The following is a 19,448-nucleotide window of genomic DNA, read 5'->3' on the forward strand; positions in this document are numbered from 1 at the left end:
CTATTGCAACAGATTCAGAAACAGAAAAGACAGACATTGGAGAATGGAATTCGGTTCTAAAAGAAGTCTGTCCTGTGAGCATTGCTCTGCCTAAGGGAACTGATTTCCGTGCTAAACCCCTTTTGTTAATCTTCCTTTAAAGGAAATCTATAGTATCTATAATTTCTTTTATAACACATGTGGTTTGTGCTGATTTCCTCAGTATTTCCAGATGTTTAATGTACCTTGTCAGCAAGCGCTACAGAAAATGCTCCATGCCTTTGGCTTCCTTTTTTTCCCTATACATTTATTTAACTGTTTGTAACTGATGTGCTGTGATACTGTATCTGTCATGTGAAGTTTGACACATTTCCAGTTTATTAAGGCTGGGTTCGGTTCACATTGTGTTTTCACTTTCCACCACAGGTATCTGTAAGCATCCTGACCAGAATGGGATGCCGATGTATATTGTGGTGGACAGTAGCCATAGTATACGTCATGAGCAGAGTCACCCCGTTAGTCTGTTCAGGCTGCCTTCCACTGGTATGTGCTTTTTCAAAGTTATACTATTGTTTGTAAAAACTAATGACATGTTGCCCAAACATTTAAAAAGTTTTGATCTCACTGAATCTCAGGAGTGAGATCACTGGTTATAAGCTGGGGAAGTTTGCGGCAGGCCATGCCCCACTCACTGGCTGTCAATCCAATCCGACCTTTTCAGTGAAAAAGGTCGGCATGTAAGCCTATGCAGTGAAAAGGACGGATCTGGGAGCTTGCCTGGGAAACAAGCGTGATGCTGCGCACTTCCCCGGCTGGCAACTATTGATCGCAGCTGATCTCAGGAGAGAATTCCAGTGCGATCAAAACTATTGACGTGTTTGGACAACATGTTAAAAGTTTTTGTAAATTATAGTAATGCGCAAGTGTGGTAAACTAGGGTATACAGCCTGAATGAAAGGCACCCAGTGCATTCCAACACAGCATTTGTTGGCATCCTGTTCTCAACATGATGTCAATGGATACCTGTGATGGAAAAAAAATACGTTGTGAACCCAGCCTAATCATAAAATTATATTTCAGTATAAAGTTTATATTATAGAAAAATAGATAAGATCCAAAATTATTTTTCTAATTCTGATGGGACACATATACAGCTCACGGGCCACTTTATTAGGTACACCTGTTCATTTGCTTTTTAAGATAAATAGCTAATCAGCCAATCACATGGCAGCAACTGAGTGCATTTAGGCATGTAGACATGGTCAAGAAAACATGGGGCATGGTTGTTAGTGCCTGATGGGTCGGTCTAAGTATTTCATAAACTGCTGATCTACTGGGATTTTCACACACAACCATTTCTAGGGTTTACATAGAATGGTCTGAAAAGGAGAAAATATCCAGTGAGCCGCAGTTGTGTTGACAAATATGCCTTGTTGATGTCAGAGGTCAATAGACAGACTGATTCAAGATTACAGAAAGACAACAGTAACTCAAATAACCACTGGTTACAACCATGGTATGCAGAATACCACATCTGAATGCACAACACGTCTAACCTTAAAGATGGGTCAGCTAAGAAAAGAATTCTGAGGCTACAATTCACACAGACTCACCAAAATTGGCCAATGGAAGACTGGAAGAGCAGTTCCTACTTCCAGCAGAATATAGCACCATGTCACTAAGCTCACATCATCTCATACATGACAATGACTCTAATGGCCTCCGCTGTCACCAGTTCTCAATCCAATAGATCACCGCTGGAACGTGGTGGAACAGGAGGTTACCATCATGGATGTGCATCCGACAAATCTGTAGCAACAGCGTGATGTCATCATGTCCATATGGAAAAACTGTGTGATGTCATCATGTCCATATGGAGGAACTGTGTGATGTCATCATATCCATATGGAAGAACTGTGTGATGTCATCATATCCATATGGAAGAACTGTGGGATGTCATCCTGTCCATATGTAGGAACTGTGTGATGTCATCATATCCATATAGAGGAAATGTGTGATGTAATCATGTCCATGTGGAGGAACTGTGTGATGTCATCATGTCCATGTGGAGGAACTGTGTGATGTCGTCATGTCCATATGGAGGAACTGTGTGATGTCGTCATGTCCATATGGAGGAACTGTGTGATGTCGTCATGTCCATGTGGAGGAACTGTGTGATGTCATCATGTCCATGTGGAGGAACTGTGTGATGTCGTTGTGTCCATATGGAGGAACTGTGTGATGTAATCATGTCCATATGGAGGAACTGTGTGATGTGATGTCGTCATGTCCATATGGAGGAACTGTGTGATGTCGTCATGTCCATATGGAGGAACTGTGTGATGTCGTCATGTCCATATGGAGGAACTGTGTGATGTCGTCATGTCCATATGGAGGAACTGTGTGATGTCGTCATGTCCATGTGGAGGAACTGTGTGATGTCATCATGTCTATATGGAGGAACTGTGTGATGTCGTCATGTCCATATGGAGGAACTGTGTGATGTCGTCATGTCCATATGGAGGAACTGTGTGATGTCGTCATGTCCATATGGAGGAACTGTGTGATGTCATCATATCCATATGGAGGAAATGTGTGATGTCATCATGTCCATGTGGAGGAACTGTGTGATGTCATCATGTCCATGTGGAGGAACTGTGTGATGTCGTCATGTCCATGTGGAGGAACTGTGTGATGTCGTCATGTCCATATGGAGGAACTGTGTGATGTCGTCATGTCCATATGGAGGAACTGTGTGATGTCGTCGTGTCCATATGGAGGAACTGTGTGATGTCGTCGTGTCCATATGGAGGAACTGTGTGATGTCATCATGTCCATATGGAGGAACTGTGTGATGTCATCATGTCCATATGGAGGAACTGTGTGATGTCATCATGTCCATATGGAGGAACTGTGTGATGTCATCATGTCCATATGGAGGAACTGTGTGATGTCGTCGTGTCCATATGGAGGAACTGTGTGATGTCGTTGTGTCCATATGGAGGAACTGTGTGATGTAGTCGTGTCCATATGGAGGAACTGTGTGATGTCGTCATGTCCATATGGAGGAACTGTGTGATGTCGTCGTGTCCATATGGAGGAACTGTGTGATGTCGTCGTGTCCATATGGAAGAACTGTGTGATGTTCATATGGAGGAACTGTGTGATGTCATCATGTCTATATGGAAGAACTTTGTGATGTTCATATGGAGGAACTGTGTGATGTCATCATGTCCATATGGACCCAAATCTCTGAGGAATGTTTCCTGCACCATGTAAAGTATACCTCGAAGAATGAAGACAAAAGGGGGTTCACCCTGGTACTATAAGGTGTACCCAGTAAAGTGGACAGTGAGTGTAGAACAGTTCCCTATGTCAGAGCACTATGGCTCAGGGGTGCAGAGGTTGGTGCTTGAATTCTGGAAATGTTTTAAGTACATGTTGAAGGAGAAAGTATTCCATGGAATAGACAATATTTTGACTTATTTTGGTGATAGGTTGCAGCCCTGTGACTACCGCTTTGTGTTAGAACGTGTCTTTAGAACCGTACTGTGTTATGTATCCACTACATAAAATGTTATTAATTGTGCTCTTAACTGTGTGAATGAAGACGACTGCCTGTTTAGTCAGTTTTTCACGCAGACACTTTCGCACAGCAATGTGCTTGTCGGTTCTGTTTTTTTGGCCAGAACTCTGAAGTCTTCATATTCTGCTTGTGATATGTGATCTCTGTCCCTGCTGCTTATATTCCATCTGCATTTAGCATCGTCCTAAGGAAACTGACCATCAATCAGCTCCTCTGGTGAGTACTGGCAGCTCGCTGGCACATAGCGGGATTAAGTCAGTGCTTTGACTCGGTGTCTGTGTCTCATAACACCCCGGCAGGTTGAAAGATTTCAACAAACAGCCCCTGTCTTTATCCTTGGCTTCGGCAGCTGTTAGTATTCACCAGCATCTTCTCCACCAAAAACAGAGAAGGACACGGCCAACCCCGCCTTGTCCAGAGACCATTACACTTTGTAGTGGAGTGCGAGATGCCAGCCCATTAGACCGGAGATCAGTGCTTCCCAAACAGGGTGCCTCCAGCTGTTGCAAAACTACAACTCCCAGCATGCCCGGACAGCCTTTGGCTGTCCGGGCATGCTGAGAGTTGTAGTTGTGCAACAGCTGGAGGCACCCTGCTTGAGAATTACCGTATTTTTCACCCTATAGGACGCACCGGCATATAAGACGCACCCAATTTTAAAGGTGCAAAACCTAGAAAAAAAAGATTCTGTACCCAACAGTGATCTTCAATCTGCGGACCTCCAGATGTTGCAAAACTACAACTCCAAGCATGCCCGGACAGCCGTTGGAGTTGTAGTTTTGCAACATCTGGAGGTCCGCAGGTTGAAGACCACTGGATAGGATGTAATACTCACGTGTCCCAGCCGCTCCGGACCCGTCACCGCTGCCCTGGATGTCGCTCCATCGCTGTCCCCGGGATGTCCCCGTCGCTCCGGACGTCTTCTTCCCGGGATCCACGCTCTCCGCCGCCGTCATCACCTCGCTTATGCACACCGCTCCTATTGGATGTCGGGATGGCATGCGCGACGACGTGATAATGTCGAAGGAGAGCGCCGCCATGCAGGGGATTCCAGCACGGAGCAGACACCGAGGAGGCAGGTAAGGTCCCTCCCAGGGTCCTGTAAGCTGTTAGGGACGCCGCGACGGTCCCGAACAGCACGACTGAGCAGCCGGGTTAGTGTCACTTTCCCTTCAGACGCGGCGGTCAGCTTTGATCGCCGCGTCTGAAGGGTTAATACAGAGCATCACCGCGATCGGTGATGTCCTGTATTAGCCGCGGTTCCCGGCCGTTAATGGCCGCAGGGACCGTGGCGATAGGTGTGTATTCGCCGTATAAGACCCACCAACTTTCCCCCCCCCCCAGTTTTGGGGAAAAAAAAGTGCGTCTTATACGGCGAAAAATACGGTACTGACGTAGATTGATTTATCTGACATTGCATCTAAAGCTAATTCATTTTCCCTAGGCGGTTGTCTTGCCTATTTGTTACTATTTGTCATAGTATTGATGAAGGGGCAAAAAAAGGAGCTGTATGAGATATTCCGGGGGCTCATGTTCCTATGTAGATTTCAGGTTTTCATCATAGAGATTGCTGCTTGCGAGTCTGTGGTTTCCACATTAGCATTTTGTTGTGGACTGCCATTACTGCTGGAATGAAAAGTAAATTGTCCGACATTAGATCCTATCATACAGCTGCACTGTTGTTTGTCCGCACAGTTCTGGTACACGGATTTGTTCCAGTGAAAGATCTCAGTACATAAACATTTTTCAGGCAACTTAAAGGGGTACTCCGATGGAAAACTTTTTTTTTTTTTTTTTTTTAAATCAACTGGTGCCAGAAAGTTCAACAGATTTGTAAATTATGCAAAGAAGACGTATCATCCAGCATTCGGGATGCGGTAAAAGACATTTTTCTTTATTCAAGGATCATCAGACAATAGTCACTAACAGAGAAAAAGCATCTGACTCGTTTCGCACTTGCGTGCTTAATCGTAGGCTACGATTAAAGGGGTACTCCGCCCCTAGACATCTTATCCCCTATCCAAAGGATAGGGGATAAGATGTCAGATCGCTGTGGTCCCGCTGCTGGGGAGCCCTGGGATCCCAGCTGCGGCACCCCACTCTCATTACAGCACAGAGCGAGTTCGCTCTGTGCGTAATGACGGGCGATACGGGGGACGGAGCAGCGTGACGTCATGGCTCCGCCCCTCGTGGCATCACGGCCCGTCCCCTTAATGCAAGTCTATGGGAGGGGCGTGACAACCGCCACGCCCCCTCCCATAGACTTGTATTGAAAGGGGTGGGACGTGACATCACGAGGGGCGGAGCCGTGACGTAACGATGCTCCGGCCCCTGTACTGCCCGTCATTACGTGCAGAGCGAACTCGCTCTGTGCTGTAATGACAGCGGGGTGCCGCAGCGGGGATCCCAGGGCTCCCCAGCAGCGGGACCGCGGCAATCTGACATTTTATCTTATGATAAGATGTCTAGGGGCGGAGTACCCCTTTAAGCACGCAAGTGCGAAACGCGTCAGACGCTTTTTCTCTGTTTGTGACTTGTCTGATGATCCTTGAATAAAGAAAAGTTTCTTTTACCGCATCCTGAGTGCTGGACGATACGTCGTCTTTGCATATCATTACCTGGCCAAAGGCGGGATCGGCACGTCTGCGCACAGGCGGTGTGGATTTCCCATAAGAGGGTGATTGGAGCTAGAAATTCGCACAAGCAGATTTGTAAATTACTTCTATTAAAAAATCTCAATCCTTCCAGTACTTACTAGCTGCTGAATACTACAGAGGAAATTCTTTTCTTTTTGGATCACAGAGCTCTCTGCTGACATCATGACCACAGTGCTCTCTGCTGACATCTCTGTCCATTTTAAGAACTGTCCAGAGTAGGAAAAATCCCCATAGCAAACATATGCTGCTCTGGACAGTTCCTAAAATGGACAGAGATGTTAGCAGAGAGCACTGTGGTCATGATGTCAGCAGAGAGCTCTGTGTTCCAAAAAGAAAAAATCTGTTTAAGGTGGGTGCAGCAGCCGAGATCCCGGGGGTCCCCAACAGCGGGACCCCCTGCGATCTGACATCTTATCCCCTATCCTTTGGATAGGGGATAAGATGTCTAGGGGCGGAGTACCCCTTTAAGGGCCTATGAAGACAATTTCCTATCTTCCTGTATATGCTGCCAGTTTACCAAAATGCCCCAGACTATACCTCTAAACAACAATGAATGTGTCCTGATCACAGCCAAGTCTAAAAGCTCCACTGCCATATAGTAGACAAACAAAAAGCTTAGTCAGCTGACCAAAGGTGCTTGTTTAGGAGACACCCGGAAGCTTCACAGGTTCATTGATGAGTATGGAGAGAACAGCAAGAAATTCCAGCATTTCAGAGATTATAGAAAAGTAGAGTTTCACTTTATTAAAACCTCTTAAAAGCAGGTCTGTACAAACATCTCAGAAGTACAGGTGAAAGCTTGACGCCTTTTTTTTTGGGGGGGGGGGGGGTGACTAAGCTGATGACTAAAGGGTGACCCACCCCCAGGATGTTTTGCTTGCTCAGCAATATGCTATCTGTGAATTACATCTGGTTAGGAAATGTTACAGAATTGTTTGTAATGTACTGTAAGGCTGTTTCACACTATAAATTCATCCGTTTTAAAGATCCGTTAACAAAACCATTCAAAACGGACGTTAAACGGCCTTTACAAAATCCCATTATAGTCTATGGGATTTTTACATTATCCGTTTAAACCTGTCATAGCCCTTTATTAATAACAGACGTTATTTTGTGACGGGAAAAGGTAACGGGAGAAATAGTGCATGCACTATTTCTCCCGTTACTTTCTCCTGTCACAAAATAACGGCCGTTATTAATAACGGGCTATGACGGGTTTAAACGGATAATGTAAAAATCCCAGCCTTACAGTACATTACAACCACTGTGGTCATGTTATTTACGCCAAATTCTGACCCTGCCATATGTCACTGCTGGAGTCTAGACTCACCAGGCAACCTTCTTCCAGTCTTCCATTGTCCAGTTTTAGTGAGCCTGTGTGAATTGTAGCGACACAGGTCTTCTGCTGCTGTAGCCCATCTGCTTCAAGGTTGGACATGTTGTGCTTTCAGATATAATATTCTGCACAACTTGGTTATAAATAGGGATGTTAGTAGCAGCCCCCTCCTTGCAGACAGCTCACCTGCGGCTGTCCTCTGTCAGGTGTTGCCGCTCCACTGCCCCATCCTCCCGTCCGCATCATGGCGTCCTATGGAGGAGCATGTGACCTATACGTCACTCTGCTTCCTCCGTAGCATTATGCTGGGTGCAGGGGAGGAGGTGGAATCACGTGTGTGTCACATGCTCCTCCATGGAACACTATGATGAGGATGGGAGAACGGGGCAGCGGAGCAGCAGCAGGTATCGGACATGGTATCAGGGACATTAAACGATTCCCTATACCATGCAAATTGATAGTATCGGCCCCGATACTAGTATCGGTATCGGGACATCCCTAGTTATAACAAGTGGTTATCTGAGTTACTGTTGTCTTTGTCATCTTGAACCAGTCTGCCCATTCCCCTTTGACATCACAAAAAAATATTCGTCCACACAACTGCTGCTCACTTCGGCTGTCTGGTCATGCTGGGAGTTGTAGTTTTGCAACAGCTGGAGGCAACCTGATTGGGAAATGCTGCCTTAATTATATATATATATATTTTTATTTTTTTATTTTTTTTTATGTGCCTCTTTTAATGTTTTTTTGTTTTTTTTTAAAGTCTGTGTTTTAATGCTCACATTTAAAGTATTTATTGGATGTGAGAGAACAAAAATCATGTGTTAGCTATTATGCGTTATGCTCTCCTGGGTTTAATACATCTTTGTTTTCTATTCCTCTACCACCAGAACTATTACTGTTTCTAGTTTCTTCAGTGTTATGTTCCCAGCTAAAGTTACCAGTTGCATGCAAAAGACTGAATTAAAGAGGTTCTACATTTCATAATAAATGTGAAGTAACAACACTAGACATGTTCTAATATCCTACCCTTAAAGGGGTACTCCGCCCCTAGACATCTTATCCCCTATCCAAAGTATAGGGGATAAGATGTCTGATTGCGGGGGTCCTGCTATCTCCCTGCTGCACCCATTGTTCATTTAGAGTGTAGGGTGCAGCTCTTGACCTCACGGCCACGCTCCGCTCGTGACGTCACAGCCACGCCCCCTCAATGCAAACCTATGGGAGGGGGCATGACTACTGTCGGGCTCCCTCCCATAAGCTTGCATTTAGGGGCGTGGCCGTGATGCCACAAGCTGAGCGTAGCCGTGACGTCACGAGCCTCCACCCAGCATCGCCAGTCATCTGGCACGGAGCAAAGTTCGCTCCGTGCACTGGATGTCTATCCTATGTAAAGAATAGGGGATAGGTGTCTATTCACAGGGGTCCGACCTCTGGGACCCCCTGCAATCTCCTGCACTGCACCCAGGCTCTACCTAGGAACGGAGCTTGTCGACCCCTGCATGAAGCCGCGAGAGCCAGAGATACATGAACGCTGTATCTCTACAGGAGGGGGTGTGTTGGCCGCCACTTCGTGTGGAGGTTGACACGCTCTTTTTCCCGGGAGAGCCAGGGTGCAAGATATCCGGGGGTGTGAGGTGGGCGGTATTCTGGGGGTTTGGTCCCAGCGGTCGGACCCCCCTGCGATCAGACACTTATCTTATCATAAGTTGCCATGCATCATAGTACTTCTTTGTGGTGGCCATACAGATGAGCCAGAAGTAGGTTGAACAAAGGATTGTCTGATAAATGATAATTTTATAGACACAGCCATGCACATTTTAGTTAAAGGGTTATCTGGCTAATATTCCCAGGATAGGGGGAAAATGTCTGATCCGACCACTGGAATATCCCGCAATCTCCAGAACAGGGTTTGTCTCTTACCCCTGAGTGCTCTATACTGATATAATAATGTCATAAAAATGCTGCACAAGTTCAAGAACGAAATATTTAAACAGCGTATGTATCCCTGTTAATTGTGACAGTGGAGGAAAGAACACCAGAAATCTACATGCTTTACACAGGCAGAGTAGTGGAGATGGGTGTACTTCTTCCTAACAATGCAAAGACCATTGACAAGTGACATCGTCACTGAAGTAGTCACTGTTGTATTAGTTGTTGACACCAAACATCTGCTCTCTGTGTAGGAGACAACAGCTGAGCAGCAATATAAAAAGACTTCGCTCAAGAGGGAAAACTCATTATCATGTAATTGTGATTTTATGGTGGAAAAATTCTTGAATAAATAAGACATTTCTCTGGAACTGTGACATTAAAGAAGCCCTTTTTTTTCCTCTTATATAGGTCAGCAAAGGCTAATATTGGAGAATAATGCAGATGTTCTTGTACTTGCCTTGTGTTTACCTGTTTAACCTGATGTGGGAGGCATGGGTCTATATTAAATACAAATGCATCATTGAAATTACATGACAATTTGCCTAACTTTATTATAAATCTTGTGGCTGAGGGTACAGCATTTGATCACTGCACTTGTTTATCTAATCAGGCTTCTGGAGTTCAGTTTCTATGCTAAAATTTTCCAAATACACCCTACATTTTTTTTAGTTGTGATAGATTAATAGGCCCAATGCTGAATCAATTTTCCACCTCCTTGGTTTAGGACATTGCCATTTGAACACTGAGATTTTACTAAAATGTCACTGTGATATCTCACAGTTCTTGAGAACTTACCGGAACATGACCTATATATCAAACTGCTTAGATCCTCTTGCTTTTATAATATAATTTTTCATAATATAATGTAAACAGAGATTTCATGGATCCCTATTTTTACGTACTGTTTATTCTGTTTCAGGCTAGAAAGTTGGATGTTTATTTCGAATATGAAGAGAAGTTGATGAGCAAATCTACTTTGGATAAGTCTCTACTTGACATTATCTCTGATCCAGATGGTGAGTTTATTTACATATAATCGAGAGGTTAACCTGACAAAGAATGTCAGTGGCTGTTAACTCCTTCCTGACCCATGACATACAAGTACGTCATGGGTTGGGTAAGTGAACATGACGCGGGCCCGAAGGTCGGGTCCGCGTCATAATCGGAAGATATCTGTGCTATCAGCAGCTGACATCTGCCGGTAATGACGGACATCGGAGATCGCTCCTATGTCCATTATATAACTGGTTAAATACCATGATCTATACAGATCACGGCATTTAAACATTAAATGCCGCTATTCCCTGGTGTCTAATGGTCCCATTGGAATCGTACTGAATAAATTGCCCTGAAAAATTGTGTAATTACATATTTTTTTCAATTTTGCCCTACATATATATTTTTTCTGGCTTTGGAATACATTTTATGATTTTAAAAAAGTATATCAGTGGAAAGTACAATTTTTCACACAGAAAATAAGCCCTAATACAACTTTGTCAGTCGAAAAATAGAAAAGAAAGATAAAAGCAGGAGGATGCGCTCCATTAGGACCAATGGTAATGCTAAATTTGAACTGCGCTTACTATGGATGGTTGTACAGAGAACCAAGTACAACAATGGGATAGCATATGTAGAAATTAAGGTCTCTGCAGCCACTCCACGCCAACAAACAGCATAAGAACAACTATCTCTCCTGGTTCATCCCGCTGTGTGTTTGGAGGAGGGATCGTTGAAAAATAAAATAAGTTATGAGTCTTAGAAGGTAAGGAGAAAAACGTGAGCCAGAAAAAAAATTTGCTGGCTCTTGAAGGGGATAAAGGGTTACTATGTTTAAAAAAAACAAAACAAGAGATGAGTCTACTGAATAAGGATCTGAGCGGACGTGTCCGCCGGAGCTCCCGTTACCCTGCCGTGTTAAGCCCTGCTTTCCCCTGACCTGGGCGACCCCGCTGCCTTCTTCACATACCTGGTGGTGGTGGGAACACTCTCTGGTCCTCCTGCTTTCCTCTGGGACGGATCTGTGTTGGTGACTGGCGGCGCTCCAGGCGGCGCTGGCGGCAGTCTGGTGTGGCCTGCTTTGCTGTGTGGGGTGGCAGAGCGCCTGCTTTCCTGGGGGCTGGTGCCAGTGTGAGAGCTGCAGCAACCCCTGCCTAGGCAACCCCACTCTCCCTCTGAGTGTGCTGGCAGTCTGTGTGGACTGTGAAGACTGTGACTTCTCTCCTGCTGCAAGACTCTGCATACCTTCCCCTGTGAGATTTCTCTCCTGCTGCAGGACTCTGCATACCTCTCCCTGTGAGACTTCTCTCCTGTTGCAAGACTCTGCATACCTCTGCCTGTGGGTACTACAACTCCCAGCCTCTCCTCTCCCCTCTTCATAACAATAGTGACTCTCCCTCTGGTCCTCTCAGCCACTGACTTCTGCTACTGGACTTTCCTCCCATGTTCTTACTTTTCAGAGTCCTGCAATTAAGGGGCCCATGTCTTCTCTTAGAGGTTACCTGTCTGTCCCTACCTGCTGAGATCTGTAGTCCAGCAGGTGCAATGGGTGGCTCTCGTGGCAACCGCAAAAAGTCCAAGGCTCCTGCTGATGCAGTTCGCCCTTCCTCTGAATATGAAGGGTCCTCAGATGGCCGCTCTCAATCCTGTGGCCCGTTTCGGCAGCAACATGGGGACCCTACTCTGATCGCGGCCTGGGCTTCGGCTCACGCGGCTAAAGCCCTCAGTCAGTTCTCTAGACCAGCGGTCCGAGATGGTGGGGATTCCCTAGACCCTTCTCTGACGTTTTTTGAGGATCCCTTGAGCCCCCACCTCCGGTCTCTCCAGAGCCAAAAGACATCCTTCCTGCAGATACCTTCTCCCCTTACTTTACGGTGGAGAGGGCACACAGAGTTCCTGCGCGGCCTGGTCCTCCTGGGAGCCCTCCATGGCCCTTCCTTGCTAAATTACTGCATTTCCGTGACAGGGATGCTATCCTGAGACCTGTGTGGGAGAAAGGGGAGGTGATGTTCAGTGACAGCAGAGTCTCTTTCTACCCGGATTTCTCAGTGATACTCCGAAAGCAGAGGACTCAATGACCAAAGTCCACTCCAGGCTGCGAGCAAAGGAATACAAGTATGCCATGCTCTTCCCGGCTAGACTACTTGTTGTTGATGGTAACACTAACAGATTCTTTACGGTTCCTGCTGAGGCACTGCAGTGGGTGGAAGCAGCCCCTCCTGTTCCTCCTCCAGACTGATCCTGGAAGCTTTGCTGGTGTTACCACCCCCCCCCCCCCTCCTTCTTCATTATGGTATGGAGTTAGGGACGGCCACTGGTGGTAATCCTTAGGTACGATTGCCTGTTTAGGGGCTCACTTTAGTTATTGACCCTTTTTTTTTTTTTTTGTATATTGGGGTGGCGGGAGGGTACGGCCGTGTTAACTTGGGTCGGTTTAGCTTGGTCAGGGATTCCCACTGTACTTTTCTCAGTTATGGGTCTAGGTCTACACTGGTTCTATAGTGTTAGACAGGGGGTTTTATTTTCAGGGTATGTTGTTGTTTTTTTGACTGTTTGCTGCTGCATTTGTTGGTGCCCTGTCCTGATGGATGTATGTTGTGTTGTCTTTTGTACCCTTTGTTTTGTCTGTTTCTTTGTTTTGCTGATGTTGCGCCCTTGTCGTATTCTGATGCCTTTTCAAATTGACATGTGTTAGATGTATGTACCGCATGTGGGTTTTTTACTCACCTGTTTGTTGGGAGAAGTTCAGTAGTTTTTCGATGTTGCTGTGTCGTCCGCCGCCATGTTCTGGCAATGCTGTAGAAAATGCGTTGTTCTTTTTTTTGTTTCCATCTTTTGCCAGCCTCCGAGAGTGGTTGGCCTTTTCTCCGCCCTCCTCTTGAATATTCAGTTTTTGTTTTTACCGGACTACCTTTATTGGCTTTATGTTTCCCTAGTTCTGTGACTCGCATTTTCCTGTGTGACCAATGTTTTCGGCTTCTGCGCGCATGTGTGCTTTATTCACTGGGCGTGTTGATGCGGCAGATGGGCATCCAATCAGACTGTGGAAGGCGTGTTCAGGTACGGGACTTGTGTTTGTCATACAGGCTGTAGCTTTTTGTGCGCCTGTGTGTAGGATGCATGCGCATGTAGCCGACTTCATGTATTTTTATGTCTCTGATTCTTTTGTCTATTTTCTTTTTTTTTTGGTTCATTTGGGAATATGGGTGATTGGTGGGTGGGTGGGTGGGTGAATGAAGTCTTTTTCTTGAACTTCGCAGGTGTCAATCCTTTACCAAATGCTTTCACTAATGAGACATTATGTTCACTGCATGTTATAAAGGCAAAAGCATGCAAAAGAGGTGGGCGGGAACCAGGCGGAACATAAAACAAAAAGGGCAGTACTGGGGCGGACACATTACAAGCAAGGCGGAACCCCCAAACCCAAAAAAGAAAAAAAGAGGTGACCTGCAGGGATTAGTAGTTTGCAGCCCAGCCAGAAAACGGAAATACAAGCAGCAGAAAAAAAAAAAAAACTAGGTGAAAAAAGAATAACAAACAAAGGGCAGAGAGGACATCAATGTGAAGAAGGAAACACACTAAAAAGGGTAAGTGGGTAACGCAAAACACATTGACCACCGGAGTACCCCTTTAATTTAGTTTCTCTCTATGTCCCTCCCCCCTTTTAATGTTGATGTCCTTCAACTTGTTACTGATAAACTAATGCTTTTTCCTCTTGCTCCTGTTCTCTATGTAGGTGATTTTAATGTTGTACCCAATCCTTCACTCGAGCGTACCGCAGCTGCAGACCCTGGCTCCTCTGCTTTCTCTACTTTGCGCTTGGCGTTGGGTCTGGAAGACAGCTTGAGGTGGAGATATCTGACCGAGTCTATCTTCTCCTTCTACTCCTTGGCTCACCGGTCATTCTCCAGAATTGACTTAGCCCTGGTGTCAGTAGATCTCCCGGCGGGAAGAGACATTGAGTACACCAGTAGAAGGATCTCAGACCATTCTGCTATTATCGTTACCCTCAACTTAGGCCCCTGCCCCTGACTTTGGCGAATGCACCCGAATTGGCTACATTCTGAAGCGATTGCAGATGCCTTGGGGGCGTCTCATGCTAAATACTGGGAGGTTAATGCTACACATCTAGATGCCCCAGTGGGATGCATAGAAAGCTACGGTGAGGGGAGCTTTTGTGGCAGACATGGCGAGCCAACGTGCGTCTTTGTCAGCTCGGGAGCGAGCACTGCAGGTAGAAGTTTGGTCCCTCGAGGCTGCCTATGTTAGAGATCCTACTTTGGAGGGGGAGCGGGCTTGGACTAAAGCTCAAAGGTTTCTGCTTAGTGTACAAAAAGATAGAGTAAAAAAAAAAAAAAACTGTTGGACAGGGAAGCAGCCCTTTTCGAGTTTGGAGATAAAAATGGACAACTTCTGGCATATTTGGCAAGAGCGGTGGCCTCCATCCCCTGTATAATGAACGGGGATGGGTCCTAGATTACGGACCCCTCCGCTATCAATGATGTGTTTCGTGAGTTTTACTCCTCACTATACTCCTCTAAACTTAGCTCTTGCAAACCTGCCCTGTCTTCCTTTTTGGAGGCCCTTCCTCTTACTAAATTACGAGTTTCACAGGCGGAAGCTTTGGATGCCCCCTTACGGCCAAGGAGGTTGCGCAAGCCATTAGGGACCTGCCATCGGAGAAGACCCCTAGTTTAGGCGGGCTGATTGGGGACTGGTATAGGCTGAATGAGGAGAAATTGGTGCCTATCCTATTGAAGTTATACCGGATTGTCTGAGAGAGGCCCTAATTGTAGTGGTGCCCAAGCCCGGCAAAGATCCGACATTACCCAACTCATATAGCCCTATTTCGTTGCTGAACATTGATATTAAGCTTATGGCTAAAATTATGACGAATCGCCTTAATAGTGTAATTTCCTCCCTCATTCACCCTAACCAGACTGGGTTCATGCCTGGGAGGGCCACTGATGTATATGTTAAGCGCCTTCAACTGAACATTGGAGCAGCTGCAAAGGGTGCCTCATCAAGATTTTTTGTGAGCCTAGATGTCTATAAAGCTTTTGACTCTGTGGAGTGGCCGTATCTCTGGGAGGTTTTTCGGGTCCTTGGTATTGGTTCTAGCTTCTATTCCTGGGTATGGTAGGTCTATGATAAACCAAGGGCACGCATTGGCACAAATATGGATATCTCAGATTCCTTGAGTAGGGGGATTAGACAGGGTTGTTCACTGAGGCTGATGATAGCGGGGTACTGCATGAAAGATTGCGGGGGTCCCCAGCAGCGGGACCCCGGCGATCAGGCATCTTATCCTATAAGATGTCTTAGGGTCAGAGTACCCCTTTAACTACTTTGCCTCACAGTTGGTGTATGCAGCGTGGGGGATCAACCTGGATCTCTCCAATGCAGCCACTGCCCTTGCTGGTGCTTTGATGGGATCTTATGAAACCCTTACTAATTCCCTTTACAGGTACACTTCCTCCTCCTCCTCTTATTTGCTGCCTATTAATACCGTGGTGGCGGTATGGTCCAGGATGTTGGGGTGTTTTCTCAACCTGTGCTCTCCCCTAGGTCACCCTTGTGGGGGGAATCCCAATCTGTCTCACCTTTACAGGTTTCAGTAAGCTGGATACTGGGGTACCTATGGGGTCAAATTTGCGATATTTGGAGAGGACCTGTCCTTCTTGTCCTTCCCCGAGATGCAGACTCACTATAATGTCCCTGGGAGTGCCTTTTTTTTAGGTATCTCCAACTGAGACTTGCGGTTCAATTGCAGTTTGGCTCTCTGGTGATTACTCCTGCCTTTAATGAGGTGGAACTGCTTTTGGGCACTACTGATCTAGGTAAACCCCTCACACAAGCATAGGCTTTGTTACAATCTGTAGGTCCTAGTCCTTTTGGTTTGGCGTATGAGAGGTGGGTTGCGGATTTTCCTGACCTGTCCCCCGAGCACTGGAAGGAAGTAGAAAAGACGTATTATCACACCGTGGTTAGTGCTAACGAAATGTTGATCCAGTTTAGATTTGTTCTGCGACTTTACTATACCCTCGAACGATTGAAACGTATAGGGGTCTAACCCTCTGATCTCTGTTTTCGCTGCTCATCAGCGAATGTGGGTACGTTTTTATGTGCGGTGTGGTCGTGTCCGTGTATAGCCCCCTTTTGGCGGGAAGTCATGACATTCTTGGTTGATTACCTGGAGTTCCCCTTTCTTCTGACCCCTTTGTTTATTGGGACTTATTAACGATGTGGTATCAGGTCCTTATCATATTCTCTTTCGCTTTCTCCTATTCTGTGCACATCACATAAAGTGGTGGTAATGGCTTGGAAGGATTCCTCTCCTCCTCCCTTTTCACGGTGGATTTATCTAGTTAACAAGTATGTGCCCCATTATCAGGCTTTGTATATTAGTCAGAAATGCCCGAAGAAATTTGATAGGATTTGGATGCCATGGCTTCTGAAGGATGTTTCTGCTGGTTCCCCAGAGTGGTCCGGTCAGATTAATGCTCCTTGAGTAGAAGCTCTGCTGAAGGTGGTAGAGGGTGGAGGGCACTGGAAGTGTGTGTGGTGTGTGTATGTTTTTGTTTGTTCGTTGAGGGCTCTGTGCTTCCTCATGGATGACGGAGCGGAGACCCTGTCTTACTGCCTTAAAGTCTTACAGTGATGCCTATGTACGAACACATGCTATGCTGACTATACTCCTGATAGTACCCAGTATGTTCTGCTTCATATTCCCCCTTCTGCTGTGTTCACTCCCCGTGGCGGATTGTGTTATTGTTGTACTCCACAATGAGTTGTATTAAAAGTTTGAAAATGGCAAAATAAAAACAACAAACTTTTGACATGTTGCCCAGACTTGTCAAAAGTTTTGATCGCACCAGGTCTCACTCCTGAGACCTGCTGTAATCTCCTGTAAAGTTTGGGGCAACGCACTGCTCACTCCCTGGCTGTCAATCAAATCCAACCTTTTCGCTATAGAAGTATATGCAGAGAAAAGGACAGATCTTGGGCACATTTTCTAGCGATCTAAGCATAAAACTCGATGCGATCAAAACTTTTGACGTGTCTGGGCAAAAGTGTCAAACATTTTTTAAATACTCCTTGGTTTGTTTGTGTTCCTAGTCCTTACTTCACTGTTCAGATCTTGCCATTTAAAAAGAATGTGTTGTCAGAAAATGACCTATTGTTGCCTAAGTTCAACCTACAACCCTATTATGTTGATGCAGCTGAAGCCAAATAAACAGCTGGAGGCACAAAATTGGTCGGGTCACCGGCGAATCCGCAGCGTGAAATACACTGCGGATCCGTTACGTGTGACCCTACCCTTAAAGTGGATACTTCCATAGAGAACAAGTTAACTGATTTGTGGCAACTTTTTTTTTTTTTTTTTTTAAATAAGGTCCGAAAAAAATGCTTATAATATTCCTAGTGTGACTAGAAGTTGCATTATTTTCATTAGCACATGTTATTTTGACTCTTTCCTGTCTTCTATAAGCTGTCTGTTAATTCCAGGAAATGCTTGGCACCAATTGAGCCAACACTCCTGAAAACATATATTTTTAGCATCCACACCATGAAGTTATATTGGGGAACTACAATCAGACTGCTGGCTTGGCCTCTATGATGTCCAGCACCTGAGAGGTTGAGCCCTTAATTCTTCTGTCATGATCTTATCTCTGACCCTTTCTACCCCTTTTTCTACAGCAATTATGTACAATTCATTTAGAAAGTTTGCCTACTCTTTCACAATTTTCCCCCCATCATTCTGCACTTAGTTTTTCCATAATGACAAAGTGAAATCAGAATGTTAGAAATCATTGCTAATTTATTGGAAAGGAAAAACTTAAATATTGAATGGACATAAGTATTCAGATCCTTTTCTTAGTTAAATGGGCACTGTCATTAAACATGATTTTTAATATTTGATTCCTTGTGCCAAATAAATACCTTTTGTAATAGGCTTTCAAAAAAATAAAGTTTTATGTTAGTGTTTCTGCTGTATACTTCTGGCCACCAGGAGTCTCCCTTCTTGACCAGAACACATTCCGTCTGGTCAAAATCTCAGAGTTTGGTCTCTTGCTTGTAATGGCAGGAGACAAAACTCAGGAAGTGTTTCAGCTGCAAAGAGCCTCACTGAAAGCTGAACAGAGCCTCACTGAAAGATACAAAGACTGAAAGCTGCTGCACAGAGCTTGAGGTCTTCTATATATCATATCTCTGCAAGGATAAGGAGGGCGGAAGTGGTCCCCCAGCGGGCTTCAGTGATGTCATGCCTGCTGGGAAATGCCCACTTCTGCTGGGAGATTTCAGTATGTGAGTATTGAGAAGTACAGTAAGATACAGAGCATTTTAAAGTGTTAGGAGTAGTTAGGGAACATAGCTTGAGCTAGTTTGGAAAAGTTTATTTAGTGAGATCACTTTCCTCAGTCTTCTTTGGGATGAGGCCACAAGGTTTGCACACCTGGATTTGGGGATTTTCTGTCCCTCTTCTTTGCAGATCCTCTCTGTCAGGTTGGATGGGGACTGTCGGTGTAAGCCATTTTCAGGTCTCTCCAGAGATGTTTGATTGGGTTAAAGTCAGTGCTCTGGCTGGGCCACTCAAGGACATTTCAACCAAGTCTGATCTCCAGAGTACTCTGGATCAGGTTCTCATTAAAGGGTTACTCCGCTCCCCAGCGTCCGCAAAATTCCACCTCACACCAGAACATTGAGTTCCTGGACGCTGTGTGCGGCCTTCCGTGTTCAGGCCCGCCCCTCCTGACGTCACAGCCTGCCCCATCAATGAAAGTCTATGGGAAGTCTCCCATAGACTTGCATTCAGGGGGCGGGACATGATGTCACATGACAGGGCGTGATGTAACGAGGGGCGGGCGTGAACACGGAAGCCCGCACACAGCGTTCAGGAACTCAATGTTCCGGATGCTGGGGAGCGGAGTAACCCTTTAAGACTAGCTCTCTAATC

The 19,448-nt window shown here is 45.6% G+C and overlaps 1 protein-coding gene across 2 annotated transcripts in view; it reads left to right on the forward strand.

Annotated features, from left to right (window-relative positions):
* SCFD1 (sec1 family domain containing 1) overlaps nucleotides 1-19,448 on the forward strand; it is a 103,189-nt gene that overhangs the window by 49,151 nt on the left and 34,590 nt on the right. For both annotated transcript variants that reach the window (XM_056545251.1, XM_056545252.1), the window contains exon 15: nucleotides 10,413-10,509. In XM_056545251.1, the coding sequence (XP_056401226.1) occupies nucleotides 10,413-10,509 (97 nt within the window). The remainder of the gene's footprint in view (nucleotides 1-10,412; nucleotides 10,510-19,448) is intronic.

The sequence above is a fragment of the Hyla sarda genome, chromosome 11 (assembly GCF_029499605.1).
Source record: "Hyla sarda isolate aHylSar1 chromosome 11, aHylSar1.hap1, whole genome shotgun sequence".
NCBI lineage: Eukaryota > Metazoa > Chordata > Amphibia > Anura > Hylidae > Hyla > Hyla sarda.